Source organism: Dreissena polymorpha, chromosome 4, assembly GCF_020536995.1.
Source record: "Dreissena polymorpha isolate Duluth1 chromosome 4, UMN_Dpol_1.0, whole genome shotgun sequence".
NCBI lineage: Eukaryota > Metazoa > Mollusca > Bivalvia > Myida > Dreissenidae > Dreissena > Dreissena polymorpha.
Window position 1 is genome coordinate 28683295 of NC_068358.1, and position 14892 is coordinate 28698186.

Here is a 14892-nt window from a genome sequence, read left to right on the forward strand (position 1 = left end):
AATATGCAAAGGAAAATGGCTGACGTATCCAAAAAAGCTCAATAAACATGAATGAAGTATATTAATAAAAAAAATACATAATTTTTAGCTCGGCTGATTTCGGAGAAAACCCGAGGTATATATTGTCATAGCCAGCTCTTCGTCCGGCATACAACAGTTGTTGGTTATGACTATTCCCTATCCACCCGTATCACACTGTCTCATGCACTTTCACCTTGACCTTGTTTGGATCTTGAGTGAGTCACTTTCCACAAACAGAAAACACTTCAACAGGCCCTAAACAGTTTAAAGGGAGACAAATGTTGTTTCAAATAAGCTCATATCTGAAGAGAGTGAATTGAAAAAAGGTGAATTGAAAAAATTCATTTGTTGACAAATTATAGAAAATAAATTATTTAAAATATATTTGATTTTTTTATGGAATGTAAGTGTTAGACAGTGTAAAATATGAAATTCACTGCTGGGATCTAACACAACAATTTGAAACAAAAACAATAATAAGTGTACACACCGCAAAATTCCATTCAAATATGAGTTTGCAGATATCTTGTGCTGATTTTTAATATGAATGTACAACATGCATGATATGAGACCATTATTAACAGTAATTGAAAATGTTTAAGCGCAACGGTCTTGAAAATTATTTGATTATGATTTTGAGGTATGAGTTATGCTCTTAGAAAACGGGATTTAATTCTTGTGTGTTAAGTGTCATCCCAGATTAGCCTGTGCAGTCAGTTTAGGCTTTTTTGGGACAATACTTTCGGCCTTAACAAAAGGTTTTTGCTGATAAGAAACTTCATTTTTAGATACAAGAAAAGCGGAAAGTGTCATCTTGGAATAGCTTGTTGGGACAAGCACAGGCTAATCTGGGACAACACTTATGACACAAGCATTTTGCCTTGTTTTCCCAGAGAATGGCTCATATGTTATAATACTTCTTGTATTTCAGATCTTAGCAGTAGCCATTTGGTACATTTCACATGCTGTGATGGTAGTTGCCAGGACAAAACAAATTTTGTGAATTACAACCGATACCTTGTAGTGGCGCCAGATGTCCTCTATGTTGGAGCAATGTAAGTATGTTGGTAGTGGTAGGTGGGTGGGTGGTTGTGGTGGTGGTTGTGTAGAAAGTGTAGTAACTAGTTGTGGTTTAAGTGTGAATGGTGGTATTGGTGGACGTTGTTGTGGGTAGTAGTAGTTATAGTTGTAGGTGTAGATTTAATAGTCTAATTATACCCCCACACAGGAAGTTTAGGGGGTATATAGGAGTGAACTTGTCTGTCTGTCGGTCGGTCGGTCCGTCTGTCGGTCCGTATTTAGTGTCCGCTCTCTAATTCAAGTAGTTTTCATCCAATCTTCACCAAACTTTGTCAGAAGTTGTATCTACATGATGTCTAGGCCAAGTTCGAACATGGGCCTTGCCGGGTCAAAAACTAGGTCACGGGGTCACTTAGTGCGTTTTAAACATTCAGCATGTTGTCCGCTCTCTAATTCAAGTAGTTTTCATCCGATCTTCACCAAACTTGGTCAGAAGTTGTATCTAGATGACCTGAAGGCCAAGTTCGAACATGGACCTTGCCGGGTCAAAAACTAGGTCACGGGGTCACTAAGTGCGTTTTTTTTACATTCAGCATGGTGTCCTTTCTCATATTCAAGTAGTTTTCATCCGATCTACACCAAACTTGGTCAGAAGTTTTATCTAGATGATCTGAAGGCCAAGTTCAAACATGGGCCATGCAAGATCAAAAACTAGGTCACAGGGTCACTTAGTACGTTTTACACATTGAGCATGGTGTCCGCTCTCTATTTCGAGTAGTTTAATTCCGATCTTCACCACACTTGGTCAGAAGTTGTAACTAGATGATGTGTAGGTCAAGTTCGAACATGGGCCATGCTGGGTCAAAAACTAGGTCACGGGGTCACTTAGTGTGTTTTAAACCTCACCATGTTGTCCGCTCTCTGATTCAAGTAGTTTTCATCAAATCTTCACCAAACTTGGTCAGAAGTTGTATCTAGATGATGTCTAGGTCAAGTTTGAACATGGGCCATTCCGGGCCTAAAACTAGGCCACGGGGTCACTTAACGCGTTTTTTAACATTCAGCATGGTGTCCGCTCTCTAATTCAAGTAGTTAACATCCGATCTTCACCAAACTTGGTCAGAAATTTCATGGAGATGATCTTAAGGCCAAGTTTGAACATGAGCCTTTCTGGGTCAAAAACTAGGTCAAGGGGTCACTAAGTGCGTTTTAAAAATAGAGCATGGATTCCGCTGTTTTGTGTGAAGACGACATACAAAATATAATGTGTCAATGCGGCATGTGGGGGTATTCGTCACGCCTGTGACAAAGCTCTAGTTAGCAGAAGTGATGATGGTGGTGGTAGTACAAGTAGTATATTACTTGTAGTGGGGAAACAGCTAGTACTGTGTCGGAAGAGGTAGAAGTGGTGGCTGTCCTGTAAAGCAGTTGAGGTTTTGTGCTGTCTAAATCTTAACAATTATCATCTTATCAGAAAAAAAACATTTAAATTTTTACGGTAAAAGATGCATTACAAGTCACCCTTCAAATGGAATTATAACATTCAAATAATGTTAAATAGACCAGTCCATAATAGCTGTGTATGTCTGCTTAAGATCATTTGTAACATCCAATATTAAAAAAATCGTTATTTTCAAGGCTGCAAACTAAGTTAAGTGAGCATTGTTTACTGAAACACGAACAGCTCTTCAAATCTGAGTGGAGTGGGTTCGGAAACATTCCTCTGTCATAATAAGAGCCACAGCATGCAAAAATGGATCTTACTGCATTTGCACACCCATATAACTCCTGACGAGACTGTGGATCTTACACCATTTGCACACTCCATATACCTCCTGACAAGACTGTGGATCTTACACCATTTGCACACCCATATAACTCCTGACGAGACTGTGGATCTTACACCATTTGCACACCCATATAACTCCTGACGAGACTGTGGAGCGTACACCATTTGCACACCCATATAACTCCTGACGAGACTGTGGATCTTACACCATTTGCACACCCATATAACTCCTGACGAAACTGTGGATCTTACACCATTTGCACACCCATATAACTCCTGACGAGACTGTGGATCTTACGCCATTTGCACACCCATTTAACTCCTGACGAGACTGTGGATCTTACACCATTTGCATACCCATTTAACTCCTAACGAGACTGTGGATCTTACACCATTTGCACACCCATATAACTCCTGACGAGACTGTGGATTTCCATTATAGAGTAACCCAAGCCTTCGTGGTCTTATTCGCAGAGAGTTAGCTCCTGACCAGACTGTGTGGATGCCCAATTTGCAGGCTGGTGTTGAGTTATGCTGGCTGGTTATGTCCTAAGACCCATTTTGCATGACACAGCTCATATTCTGATTCTACTGATACAGTGTATAATGATGCACTTCGGAATAGTTAGTCTCACCTTTTGTGATTGTATAAAAATCAGTGAGTTTATAACTGCCTGCTGCCAGTTTGGTATTTTATTTTTTTATTTTTTTTCAGGAACTACTTGTATCTGTTGAATAAAAACGATTTGACCTGTACAGTAAGTAGTGATTATCCATTTATTGTTTTCTCCTTTAATTACAAAATGATTGTCAAAATTCTTCTAAGAAGGCTTTATACATCATAAAACTATTGTGTGTTAACTTTTTGTAAACATATGTAAAGTATAATGAGACATTTTTATAGAAAGAAACTAATGAAATTCATTTGAAATTTAAAGTAACATAAATACTCAAAATCAACGAATATTTCGTAAAAAAAGGGTTTTTGTAGCAATAGCCAACATTTCAACACTAGATATTGTACAGTAACATAGAGTTAACAAGATACAAAATGCTAGTGTTTTTTTTGTCACAATATAGTGCATTTTAATTTCCTGCAAGAATATATATTCAAAAGACACACAATCACTTACATGGTACATAAACATGTGTTGAATATATTGTCCCACAAAAAAAAAGCATTTTGTATCTTGTTAAATCTATATGTTACCGGACCACATCTAGCATTGATATTTTGGCTATTGCTATGAGAACATAGATTTTTTTATGTGTTAACTTTATTTTCCAAAATATCGCACGAAATATTCGTTGAATGTTAGATGTTAGATTTGTTGTGATTAAATAAAACCGGTTAAGGGCCATGTTAACAATTGTATTAGAATTTTTTCCCTTAATTTAAACATTTCTTGGAAGTTTATCATTCTATTCAAAGACTTTTTGGCATTACATAAAACTTATTTTACGAAAATCTGAACTGAATATTTACAACAATCGTATTAAAATACTTCTTCTCTGTGCACCAATAGGCATTTATTCTGTTTACTGATTGCCAATTCACTCAGGAAGTTGTACATGCATTAAGTAATACTTCATTATTGGAAAAAACAAACCAACAATTTCCATGGTTACCATGACAAACGCTTAAGCATTATGAGACATTTAAATTGCTGTTTGGTATATAGTGTGTGCTAGTAAATGTCTGGTAAATGTCAATGATACCTCTACAAATGGCAGAACACATAATAGCCTTGTTCAATGAAAACTGGGCTAAATGCATGTGCATTCAGCTTAGACTAACTAGGGACAAAACATTATGCCTAAACTGGATTCTCGTTTAGGAGAAATTTCCTTTTAATGAAAAATTTATTAAAGCCAAAAGTGTTGTCCCAGAATAGCCTGTGCAGGCTAGCCAATTGATTTGTCACACATGTAAATCATATTAATGTTTATAATACACATTTATAATGTTTTGAAAGTGTTCATAGAATTGTTTCTTGTTTTGTAGGTGCCTGACTGCCAGAACCACATTCGAGTCATCATGGAGAATAATAATCGTAAGCCAGCTTTTTGTGTGTGGGACCGGGGCCTACTTTCCCACCAAATATACCCTCAATGTAAGCTTGTTAAGTCCCTGAAATGTACGTTAGAAGTTATTTTTAACCAGGTTTTCCGAAGGAAAAAACTGGTTATTAGATTGGCGAATGTCGGGGGCGGGCGGAACAAGCTTGTCCGGGCCATACCTTTGTCGTTCATTCTGAGATTTTAAAATCATTTGGCACATTTGCTCACCATCATTGAACGGTGTGTTGCGCGAAAGAATTACGTCAATATCTCCAAGGTCAAGGTCACACTTTGAGTTCAAAGGTCAAAAATGGCCTTAAATGAGCTTTTCCAAGCCATTATATGTCGTTCATTGTGAGATTTTAAAATCATTTGGCACATTAGTTCACCATAATTAAACGGTGTGTCCCGCGAAAGAATTAAGTCGATATCTCTAAGGTCAAGGTCGCCATGACTGAAAATAGATTGATTTTGAAACAAGGGGGTAACTATGAACATTTAACAATGTACATCTTGAGTTGTCTCCCTTTATCACACTTTTTCCAAATTGAAATCACGGTTGCCACAAGTAAAAATAGATTGAATTCAAAACAAGGGGGGTAACAATGCACATTTTGAATTTTCTCCCTTTATCAGACTTTTTTAAAATTGAAAACCTGGTTTTGTGACAATATTGTCCCTTGTTTATATCCTAGTTTGTTGTTGTATTATTCTCAGTCATAAGTATAGATGCCTAACAATTAAATCACAGAAAGCAGAACCGATGTTATTTGATATGGTGCATCTATACTCCTGGCCGAGCTTATTTTACAACAAATTATGTTAAAAATATTATTTTGATTCAAACACAATTATGAATGTTGTGAAAGTTAAGAATGAGGGCTTTATTTAACTTATTGTTCCACTAAGATTCATCCGTGAGTTGTACTGACATCATCAAACAACATCTTAACAAGTTGACACAATTTCATAGATTAAAATTTAGCGAATTCAGATTCATGGATAAACATTTAAAGTAAAAGATATGCTATCCCTTTAATAGATACTACTGTGAATGCCCACACACTTATTTATAATATATAGTTTAATCGGCTTTAAGTTTTGTGTAAAAGTATTACATAGTAAAATAAAATGTTTAGTTTCAATGTTATACAGGAACAGTAAGGTTGCAGTGGTTATAATTAAGCATTTTTAAGCTCATGCATTTTTACTGTACAGATGCCCAGAATTTTTCAGAAGAAGTTTTTAAACATTAGTGAAAAGGCTTACTCATACTTATTGCAGAATAGCCTACATTTGATTTCCTTGTTTGTCTTAAGAAAGCAAGTGTATTGTGTTAAAGTGTTTGTCTATAGATATCTAGTTGTGTGTTGTGTTTGATATTACCTTGTGTACTCCTTTTAAACTGTTTTCACTGTTGAGGCAAGGTATTCAGTGCTGGTGGTTTTTGGTAAATTGTGGGGCCAATATTCGGCCTTATTCTCAATATCAAAAGTACATTTATTTTTCCTAAACAACTGCTAACATTTCCTAATTGAAGATTACCAAATGTTTTTTATTTAAAAAATTGCATCATTAAGTTCATTGCCTTATTCAGCTCTATAAGTTGAACCTTAGTCAAATCACTTTTATTCACCATTTAAAAGGATTTGTAAGCAAACAAACAACACCAAATTCCCAATTTTAGTCAAAACAACGTTATTTTTCCAAATCTGAAGTGCTCGGGACCCATTCCCAAAGTTCACAAAGTATTATAGAAGGTAGAGCCTGTAACTTTTAGAATTCTTCAATTTTGAGTGTGCATAAAAAGGTCAGTTAATTCTTCAATAAATTGAATACAGTTTCTCAGTTGATTTATCATCATTATAAGCCTTATACTGTAGCTTACAGTAATTAATGGCAATTATTTTTGTTCATTTTTTTGTGACATCTACAACAGAGGATCACCATGCAGTACATGAAAAAAGTAAATTTATACAGTCCACTCTCGTTACCTTGAAGTCGGCGGGAACAAGAAAAAGTATCGAGATAACGAAAGTTCGAGATATTTGATAAGGCGTTTTCAATGAAAAATGAGACGAAAATTTACCTTGTTTTATACTGTAGCTTTCAGTCATGAATGTCAATTATTTTTGTTCATTTTTTGTGACATCTTTAACAGAGGATCACCATGCAGTTCATGCAAAATCAAGTAAATTTATACAGTCCACCCTCGTTATCTTGAAGTCGGCGGAAACAAGAAAAAATATCGAAATAACGAGAGTTCGAGATATCCGATTAGGCGTTTTCAAAGAAAAATGAGACAAAAAATTACCTTGTTTTTAACATCTAAGACTCAATCCCAGTTAACATGGACAATTGATGTCGCCAACCCTAGTTGAATATTTGTAATGTATCATGTTGCTTTACGAACTGAACAGTATCTAATTACAGTAAATTGGTATATGCAGTGTTAATTTCCGGTAAAGGTTGATTCCCAAGCACCGAAATTCATAAAATAATACTGTTGATAACGGATAGCAACTAAAAACTGCCTGTCGCCAGATGCTATTCTACAACTGTTATCGTATTTAAGACATACTAAAACACAATAATTAAAAACGTTTATGCTGTTAAATTTACGAACGCACATGTCACCATCCAGGTTACCAATTAGAAAATGATATAAAAGGTTTTTTTTTAGAAAATTTGCCTTTAAAATATTTGTCTTCAAATTGAATAAATCTACGGGACAAAAGATCTTAAACCAATTTATTAATTATATACGTGCATAATTTCTTTTATTACGCTTGTAAATGGTCCTTTGTTCATGCACACATTGATAAAAAATCAACTTTATTTAACTGACATAGACGCAGTAATTAAACAGCTGTGTCAAAGGTGGAAATCCAAGCGTAATTTCTATTCGGTAACGTACGGGACGTTGACAAATTGATCTATAAAACACTGAACATATTTAGTTTAAGGCAGATTGATGTATTAGCGTCGTTGTCAGTAATATGAAACAATCATCTAATGTACGAAATCTTCAAAAAGAAAAGATAGAACTTGCTACTCAACAGATTTGTGTTGAGACAACATATTTTTGTAATATACGAGCAATAACGTACGGGACAATTAAACGTTAGAATTTCACAAATAATGTTATTTTCTTTCCGACAATGAGCCACTTTGAGTTTATTTTAGCTCTAACAACTTACCCGGATGAAAACAAAAGTTAGAACGCGCCATTTTAGCAAATTTTCATAAGTAACGACATTGGTAAAAATAAAGGAAAACGTGGTCATCAGAAAGGTAAGCATTTAATTGTCTTTTTATATAGTGGCTTAAACAATCAATGTATTATTTTAAAGAAGAATGTGTTATCAAAAAACTATGGGTGAATTTAAAGCTATTATCGTATAAAATTACACATGTTTTGAATCAGTAAAGCATGTCCCGTATGCTACCTTAATACGTCCTGTATGTTATTCTTGAAACCCTTACAAGATGTACATTGAAAGACAGCATTTATTTTATGTAAATCACGTTTCGGAATACTGAGCTGTGCATGTACATTTTGTAGTTTGAAATGCAAATTTCAATCGATTATTAGTACAGGATAAAATAAACCCACAAGTTCTAAAGTGACAGGCCTTACTCAAGATTAAATGGCTAATGACATTACACACGTGTGGTCATTGATGCAATTAACGGATCGATTATCTACCGCACAGTATCGGGAGCAGCCGGGCATTCATTCCATTGGCTGAATAGAGCATAATGCCTCGGAAAATTAGCAACATCATCTGCTTAGTGTAGGGAAATGCAGACCAAACTGCATGTTCATGTATATACATTGTTACAAATTTTCACCCAGTTACAATGACGCATAATGTGTGAAAAAAAAAAAGAGCACAAAATTGTTTAAACCTTTGTTTAAGCTCACCTAAGCACAACATGATCAACTTTTGTCCGTTTTCTGTCGTCAACAGTGGCCTTGTTAACTAGAGGCCACATTTATTTTCAATCTTCATAAAACTTTGTCAGAAGAGTTGTCCCAACGATTTGGACGGGTTCAAAAATGGTTCTGATTGGTTGAAAAACATTACTGCCAGGGGGCGGGGCATTTTTCCTTATATGGCTATAGTAAAACCTTGTTCACACTCTAGAGGCCACATTCATTGTCCGATCATCATAACACTTGATCAGAAGATTTATCCCAATGATATCTTGGACGAGATTGAAAATGGTTCATGTTGGTTGAAAAACATGGCCACCAGCTGGTGGGGCATTTTCCTTGTATGACTATATATGAAAATAGTAAAAAATTGTTTACACTCTAGATGCCACATTAATTGTCTGATCTTCATGAAACTTGGTCAGGTGATTTGTCCCAATGATATCTTGGGACGAGATTGAGTTGGTTGAAAAACATGGTCCCCAGGTGGCTGGGCAATATTCTATAGTCAAAACTTGTTAACTCTCTAAAAGTCACATTTATCTTCATTATCCTCGGTCAGAACATTTTGTTCAAATATTATTTTGAATGGTTCAGGTCTGTTGACAAACATGGCCACCAGGGGGTGGGGCGTTTTTCCTTAAAGGCTATAGTGAAACCTTGTTAACACTCTTTAAGTCACATTTATTGTTCACTTTTCCATGAAATTTGGTCAGATCTTTTTTTCCAATGACATCTTGGATGAGTTTGAAAATGGTTCAGGTCTGTTGACAAACATGGCTACCGGGGTGGCAGGGCATTTTTCCTAAAATGGCTATAGTAAAACCTTGTTAATACTTTTAAAGTCACATTTTTTGTTCACTTTTCATGAAACTTGGTCAGAACATGTGTTCTTATGATATCTTGGGCTTCATAGAACAGGTCAGTTCCTGTGTACTTCATGTGAGCAACTTTGGGCCTTTTAGGCCGTCTTATTTCTTGTCTTGTTTGATTGTCTGTCTGTCTGTCTGTTTGGTTGTCTGTCTTTCTGTGTGTATTTTTCTGTCTTTACTTGTGCTTGAGGTTGTTTTTTTTATAAATAAGAGTTTTTAGACAAAATTCGATATTTTTTTCAACTTGATTAAGTTTTTCCTTTATGTTACTTAAATTGTATACAATGATTATTACAATTTGCGTAACATTTAGACATGTAGGGACAGGGGTTACTATTGTTTCAATCTCTTTTTTATGTTCTGTTTAAATTGTTATGTTACGATCTCTATTTATGTTCTGTTTAAAATGTTATGTTTGCATTGTTTTTCAGGCAAACTTAACAGAGACGGAAAGTAGTGGTAGAGGAAATGGCATCTGCCCATTTGATCCAAATGATACTGCAACATCCTTGTACACAAGTATGTAAACATATAAGCCTCTTTCTGAGAAAACTGCGCCCCAATGCAAGTGCGTTAAGTGTCCTTACAGGCTAATCAGAGAGGACACTTTCCGCTTAAATGCAATTTTTCTTTTATAGGAAGTCTTTTCTAAACAAAAATCTAGTTTTTGCAGAAAGTGTTGTCCTTGATTAGCCTCTGCAGGCTGCACATGCTTATATTTGATGACACCTTACACACTTTAAGCTCATTTGTCAAAGAACAAAGCGCATATTTCAACAAATTGGGGCTTAGAACACCTGTGTAAAGTATTGTCCCTGATTGTCTGGTGTAGTCTGCAAGGGCAGTTTGGCTTCCATTGTACTTCTGGTTCAATTAGTGAAGATCTGAATTTTTTCGCTCGACTATTTTATATGAAATATATAAAGTGGAGCTATCCTACTCACCCTGGCGTCGGCGTTGCCGTTCCCGTATCCGTTCCCGTATGGTGGAAATGTTAAAGTTTGCGTACTACCCCAAATATTTTCAATGTCCCTTTACATATTGCTTTCATATTTTGCATTATTGTTTACCATCATGACCCCAACCTATAAACAAGAGCAGACAACTGTATCAAGCATTTTGACAAAATTATTGCCCCTTTTATACTTAGAATATGCATATTATTTATAAATAAATGTTACAGTTTGCGTACTACCCCAAATATTTCCTATGTCCTTTGACATATTGCTTTTATATTTTGCATACTTGTTTACCAACATGATCCCAACCTATAAACAAGAGCAGATCACTGTATCAAGCATTTTGACATAATTATTGTCGCTTTTATACTTAGAATATGCATATTATTGATAAATCTATGTTAAAGTTTGCGTACTACCCCAAATATTTCCTATGTCCCTAGACATATTGCTTTCATATTTTGCATACTTGTTTACCAACATGATCCCAACCTATAAACAAGAGCAGACAACTGTATCAAGCATTTTGACAGAATTGTGGCCCCTTTTATACTTAGATAATTGAACATTTTGCTTAAATTGCCATAACTTCTTTATTTATGATCATATTTTATTAATACTTTGACAAAATAACACTTACCTGAATACCACAATGGATTCCACCCAACCAATACCCCACGCCCCAACCCAGAATCCCTGCCCCCCCCCACCCCCCCCAAATTTTTTTTATATTTTTTTCCTTTTTTTATTTTTGAAAGATCATCTAATAAATGACCCCACCCCACATTATACCCCCCCCCTCTCACCCCCCCCCTACCCCCCAAAAAAAATTTATTATTATTTTTTTTTTTTTTTTTATTTTTGAAAGATCGTCTAATAAATTATTCAATATGAACAATTTCCCTATCATGGCTTACGTTATACATGTACTGTCAAGCAATCGAATAGTCGAGCGCGCTGTCCTCTGACAGCTCTTGTTAAAATTGTTTTAAATAATAAAAGTTCATCAAAATATATCTTGTTTCATGAACAAGATGGAATTTATAGGTTTACAATTTGAAGGTATTGTTAAATGAATAGATTCGAAAAAAAATGCGTATGAGCAATTAGTGAAGAACATGCAAATCCTTTGCTTCTGGCTTCATATGATACATATGTTTATGACATGTTCATATGTTTAGTGGGTACAATTTCTTTTTAACATGTTCATTGTTTAGTCTTTAAAAGGACTTGTTCATTGATTCTTCTTATTTCAAGCTCACCTGAGCACTTTGTTCACTCTTGATGAAACTTTGTCAGAAAGTTTCCTTTATAAATATCTTGACCAAGTTCAAATCTGGGTCATATGTGTCCAAAACATAGGCAACTAGGTCAAATCTTATGAAAAAAGAAGTTCACTTTAGGAGCCGCATAAATGACTCAAATCTGTATTAAACTTGGTCAGAATGTTTTTCAGTTTTTTTTCTGGACTGTATCTCCGAGTTCAAATGTGGCTACCAAGTAGATTATTTTCCAATTCTTGTGCCATCCCTTTTGTTCATATTGGTAATTTTGCAATTTTTTTATGCTCCCCCTAAAATTTTTGGGGGAGCATATAGTCGCCGCTTCGTCTGTCCGTCCGTCCGTGTGTCCGTCCGTGCACAATTTTTGTCCGGGCTATTTCTCAGCAACTAATGACCGGAATTCAATGAAACTTTATGGAAAGCTTCACTACCAAGAGGAGATGTGCATATTATCAGCGGGTTCTGGTGGGCTGATTTTTCACAAATTAAGGGCCCTTTGAAATTTTCCATTAACTGTACATATAGTGCAATTCTTGTCCGGGCTATTTCTCAGCAACTAATGAACGTAACTCAATGAAACTTTATGGGAAGCTTCACTACCCGGATGAGATGTGCATATTATCAGCGGGTTCTGGTCGGATGATTTTTCACAGAGTTATGGCCCTTTGAAATTTTCCATTAACTGTACATATAGTGCAATTCTTGTCCGGGCTATTTCTCAGCAACTAATGACCGGAATTCAATGAAACTTTATGGGAAGCTTCACTACCAAAAGGAGATGTGCATATTATGAGCAGGTTCTGGTCGGATGATTTTTCACAGAGTTATGGCCCTTTGAAATTTTATTTAAAAAAATTATTGTCCCCCCAACTACTGTGCCCTCAAGACGTTTTCTTTTATCTGAATATATAGTGCAATATTGTGACAAATGAAACCTTTGGGGAGTATCACCCGTCTCCGACGGTTTCTTGTTTTAGCATAGTATTGAACATAATAATAATAATGAAGAAACAAATAAATTTTAATAAATTTCACTTACCTTCATGAGAAATAAATCTTATTTAAAATGCTATGATTTTTATGACATGGGTTGTTAAACTAATTTGGCATGCATTGAAACATCCGTCTTAAACATATTTATCATCATGTTTACAGATACAGGAAACCTGGGAAATGGGTCTGCAATGTACTTCGGTACCTACTCCGACTTCCTGGAGAATAATCCGGTGTTCTTTCGACCCAAATTTGTCGGGACAGACGGTATTGAGCACACCGACAAGAGTACCGACCAAGATGACTCCAAGTGGCTCAATGGTAAGTGTATAATGCTGTTGTCATGTTGATTTTTGGGGCTTGATTTCATGTATTTGATACCCCTCAAGAATACAGCTCTTGGAGTGTTGGTTAGGCCAAATGGTAGTGCAAGCGGTATCCTCAAAATTGAACTGAAATCTTATCTTTAAAAAAATGCCTCACTGTGTGGAAATGGGGCTTTATGCATGTGCGTAAATTGTCATCCTTGATTAGTCTGTGCAGTCTGCACAGGCTAATCAAGGACTTCTCTTTCTGCTTTATGGTATTTTTTCTTTTAAAGAAGTATCGTCGGAACGAAAAACCAGTTTAGGCAAGATTAGGCTGTGCTGACTGCAATTGCACTAAGCCCTGTTTTTCCAGAGCGAGGCTAAAGTACAATACAATTCCTCTTAAAATAACATTTCTGTAGTGCTAACAATACTGAAAATAATGAAGATTTAGGTGGCTTATCCACTGTACATGTTAAAAGTAGCAGCACTTTTCTATAGCTGTCGCACAACTTCAACTAAAATAATTATTGTCCCCTACCGGTTTCAACGGAGGGGACTTATGGTTTGCGCTCTGTGTTTCAGTCAGTCAGTCAGTCTGTATGTTTGTCTGTCACACTTCCCTTGATCCTGCGATAACTTTAAAAGTTCTTAATATTTGTTCATGAAAGTGCCATGGCAACCAATTTTTTTTCTTCTAAAAATTGTGGAATTTCTGACAACAGTGGAGCCGGTAGGGGACCATATTGCTTCATAATAGCCTTATTTTAACTATATAATTTTCAGAATTTGTTTATCTGTAGTAAAGCAATCTTATGTTGTTTACCTTTGCAGTATTGAATGGCTCGTACATCTATCGTTCTGTGTCAAATTATGTTTTCATATTTTATTGAAGGTTACTTGGTATATAAATACATATAATATCGGGGCTTGTCAGGCTTGTCAGGTTTTTGTATTTTGCATGCAAAATGTAAGATTATCTCCAAACAATTACATTATGTTATGCTATATGTTGTGATGTGTGGGGTGCCCATTTCAAATGGATTGATGACACTTTCATTGACAAGGGTGATAATGTTGGTTTAGAAAGAATATCAATAGACAATATTTGTTTTAAATTTTCAAGACCAAAAGTCCCCTTAGGACCTTCACCAAAGTTTATTGTTCATTGGTATAATATCTCACCCAAGCTTAACAGAAGTTGAATTGCAATTGGAACTGTATAGTTATGGTCCTTAAATTGCCTGACATGGGTTTTAAGCAATGTTTGTGTCAGTCAGTCTGTTTTCTCACATGTGAACTGGACTGTTAGAGTTAACTGAACTGTCAAATATTTATGACTTGGCAGGCGTTAACTTAAATGTCAAGCATGAACTTTACTGTCAAGTGTTCACTGAACTGTCAGGTGTTAATTGACTTGTCAGGTGTTAACTGAACTATTGATTCTAAAATTGACTGTCAAGTGTTGAATGACTTGTCAGGTGTTAACTTAAATGTCAAGTGTTTACTGAACCACGGGCGTCGGAGCTGGGGCGGCAGGGGCGGTGGCCGCCGCCTAAATATTTTTGGCAAAAATGAAATTTCGGCAAAGACCTTTTTCATTTTTATCTCGACTATTATTATATGAAATATATATAGTGGAGCTA

The 14892-nt window shown here is 35.7% G+C and overlaps 1 protein-coding gene across 1 annotated transcript in view; it reads left to right on the top strand.

Moving 5' to 3' along the window:
* Positions 1–14892, top strand: part of LOC127878312 (semaphorin-2A-like) — a 55210-nt gene that overhangs the window by 9232 nt on the left and 31086 nt on the right. Inside the window, exons 2-7 of the mRNA XM_052424834.1 lie at positions 953–1076; positions 3546–3588; positions 4513–4532; positions 4836–4944; positions 10135–10222; positions 13101–13259. Coding sequence (XP_052280794.1) covers positions 953–1076; positions 3546–3588; positions 4513–4532; positions 4836–4944; positions 10135–10222; positions 13101–13259 — 543 coding nt within the window. The remainder of the gene's footprint in view (positions 1–952; positions 1077–3545; positions 3589–4512; positions 4533–4835; positions 4945–10134; positions 10223–13100; positions 13260–14892) is intronic.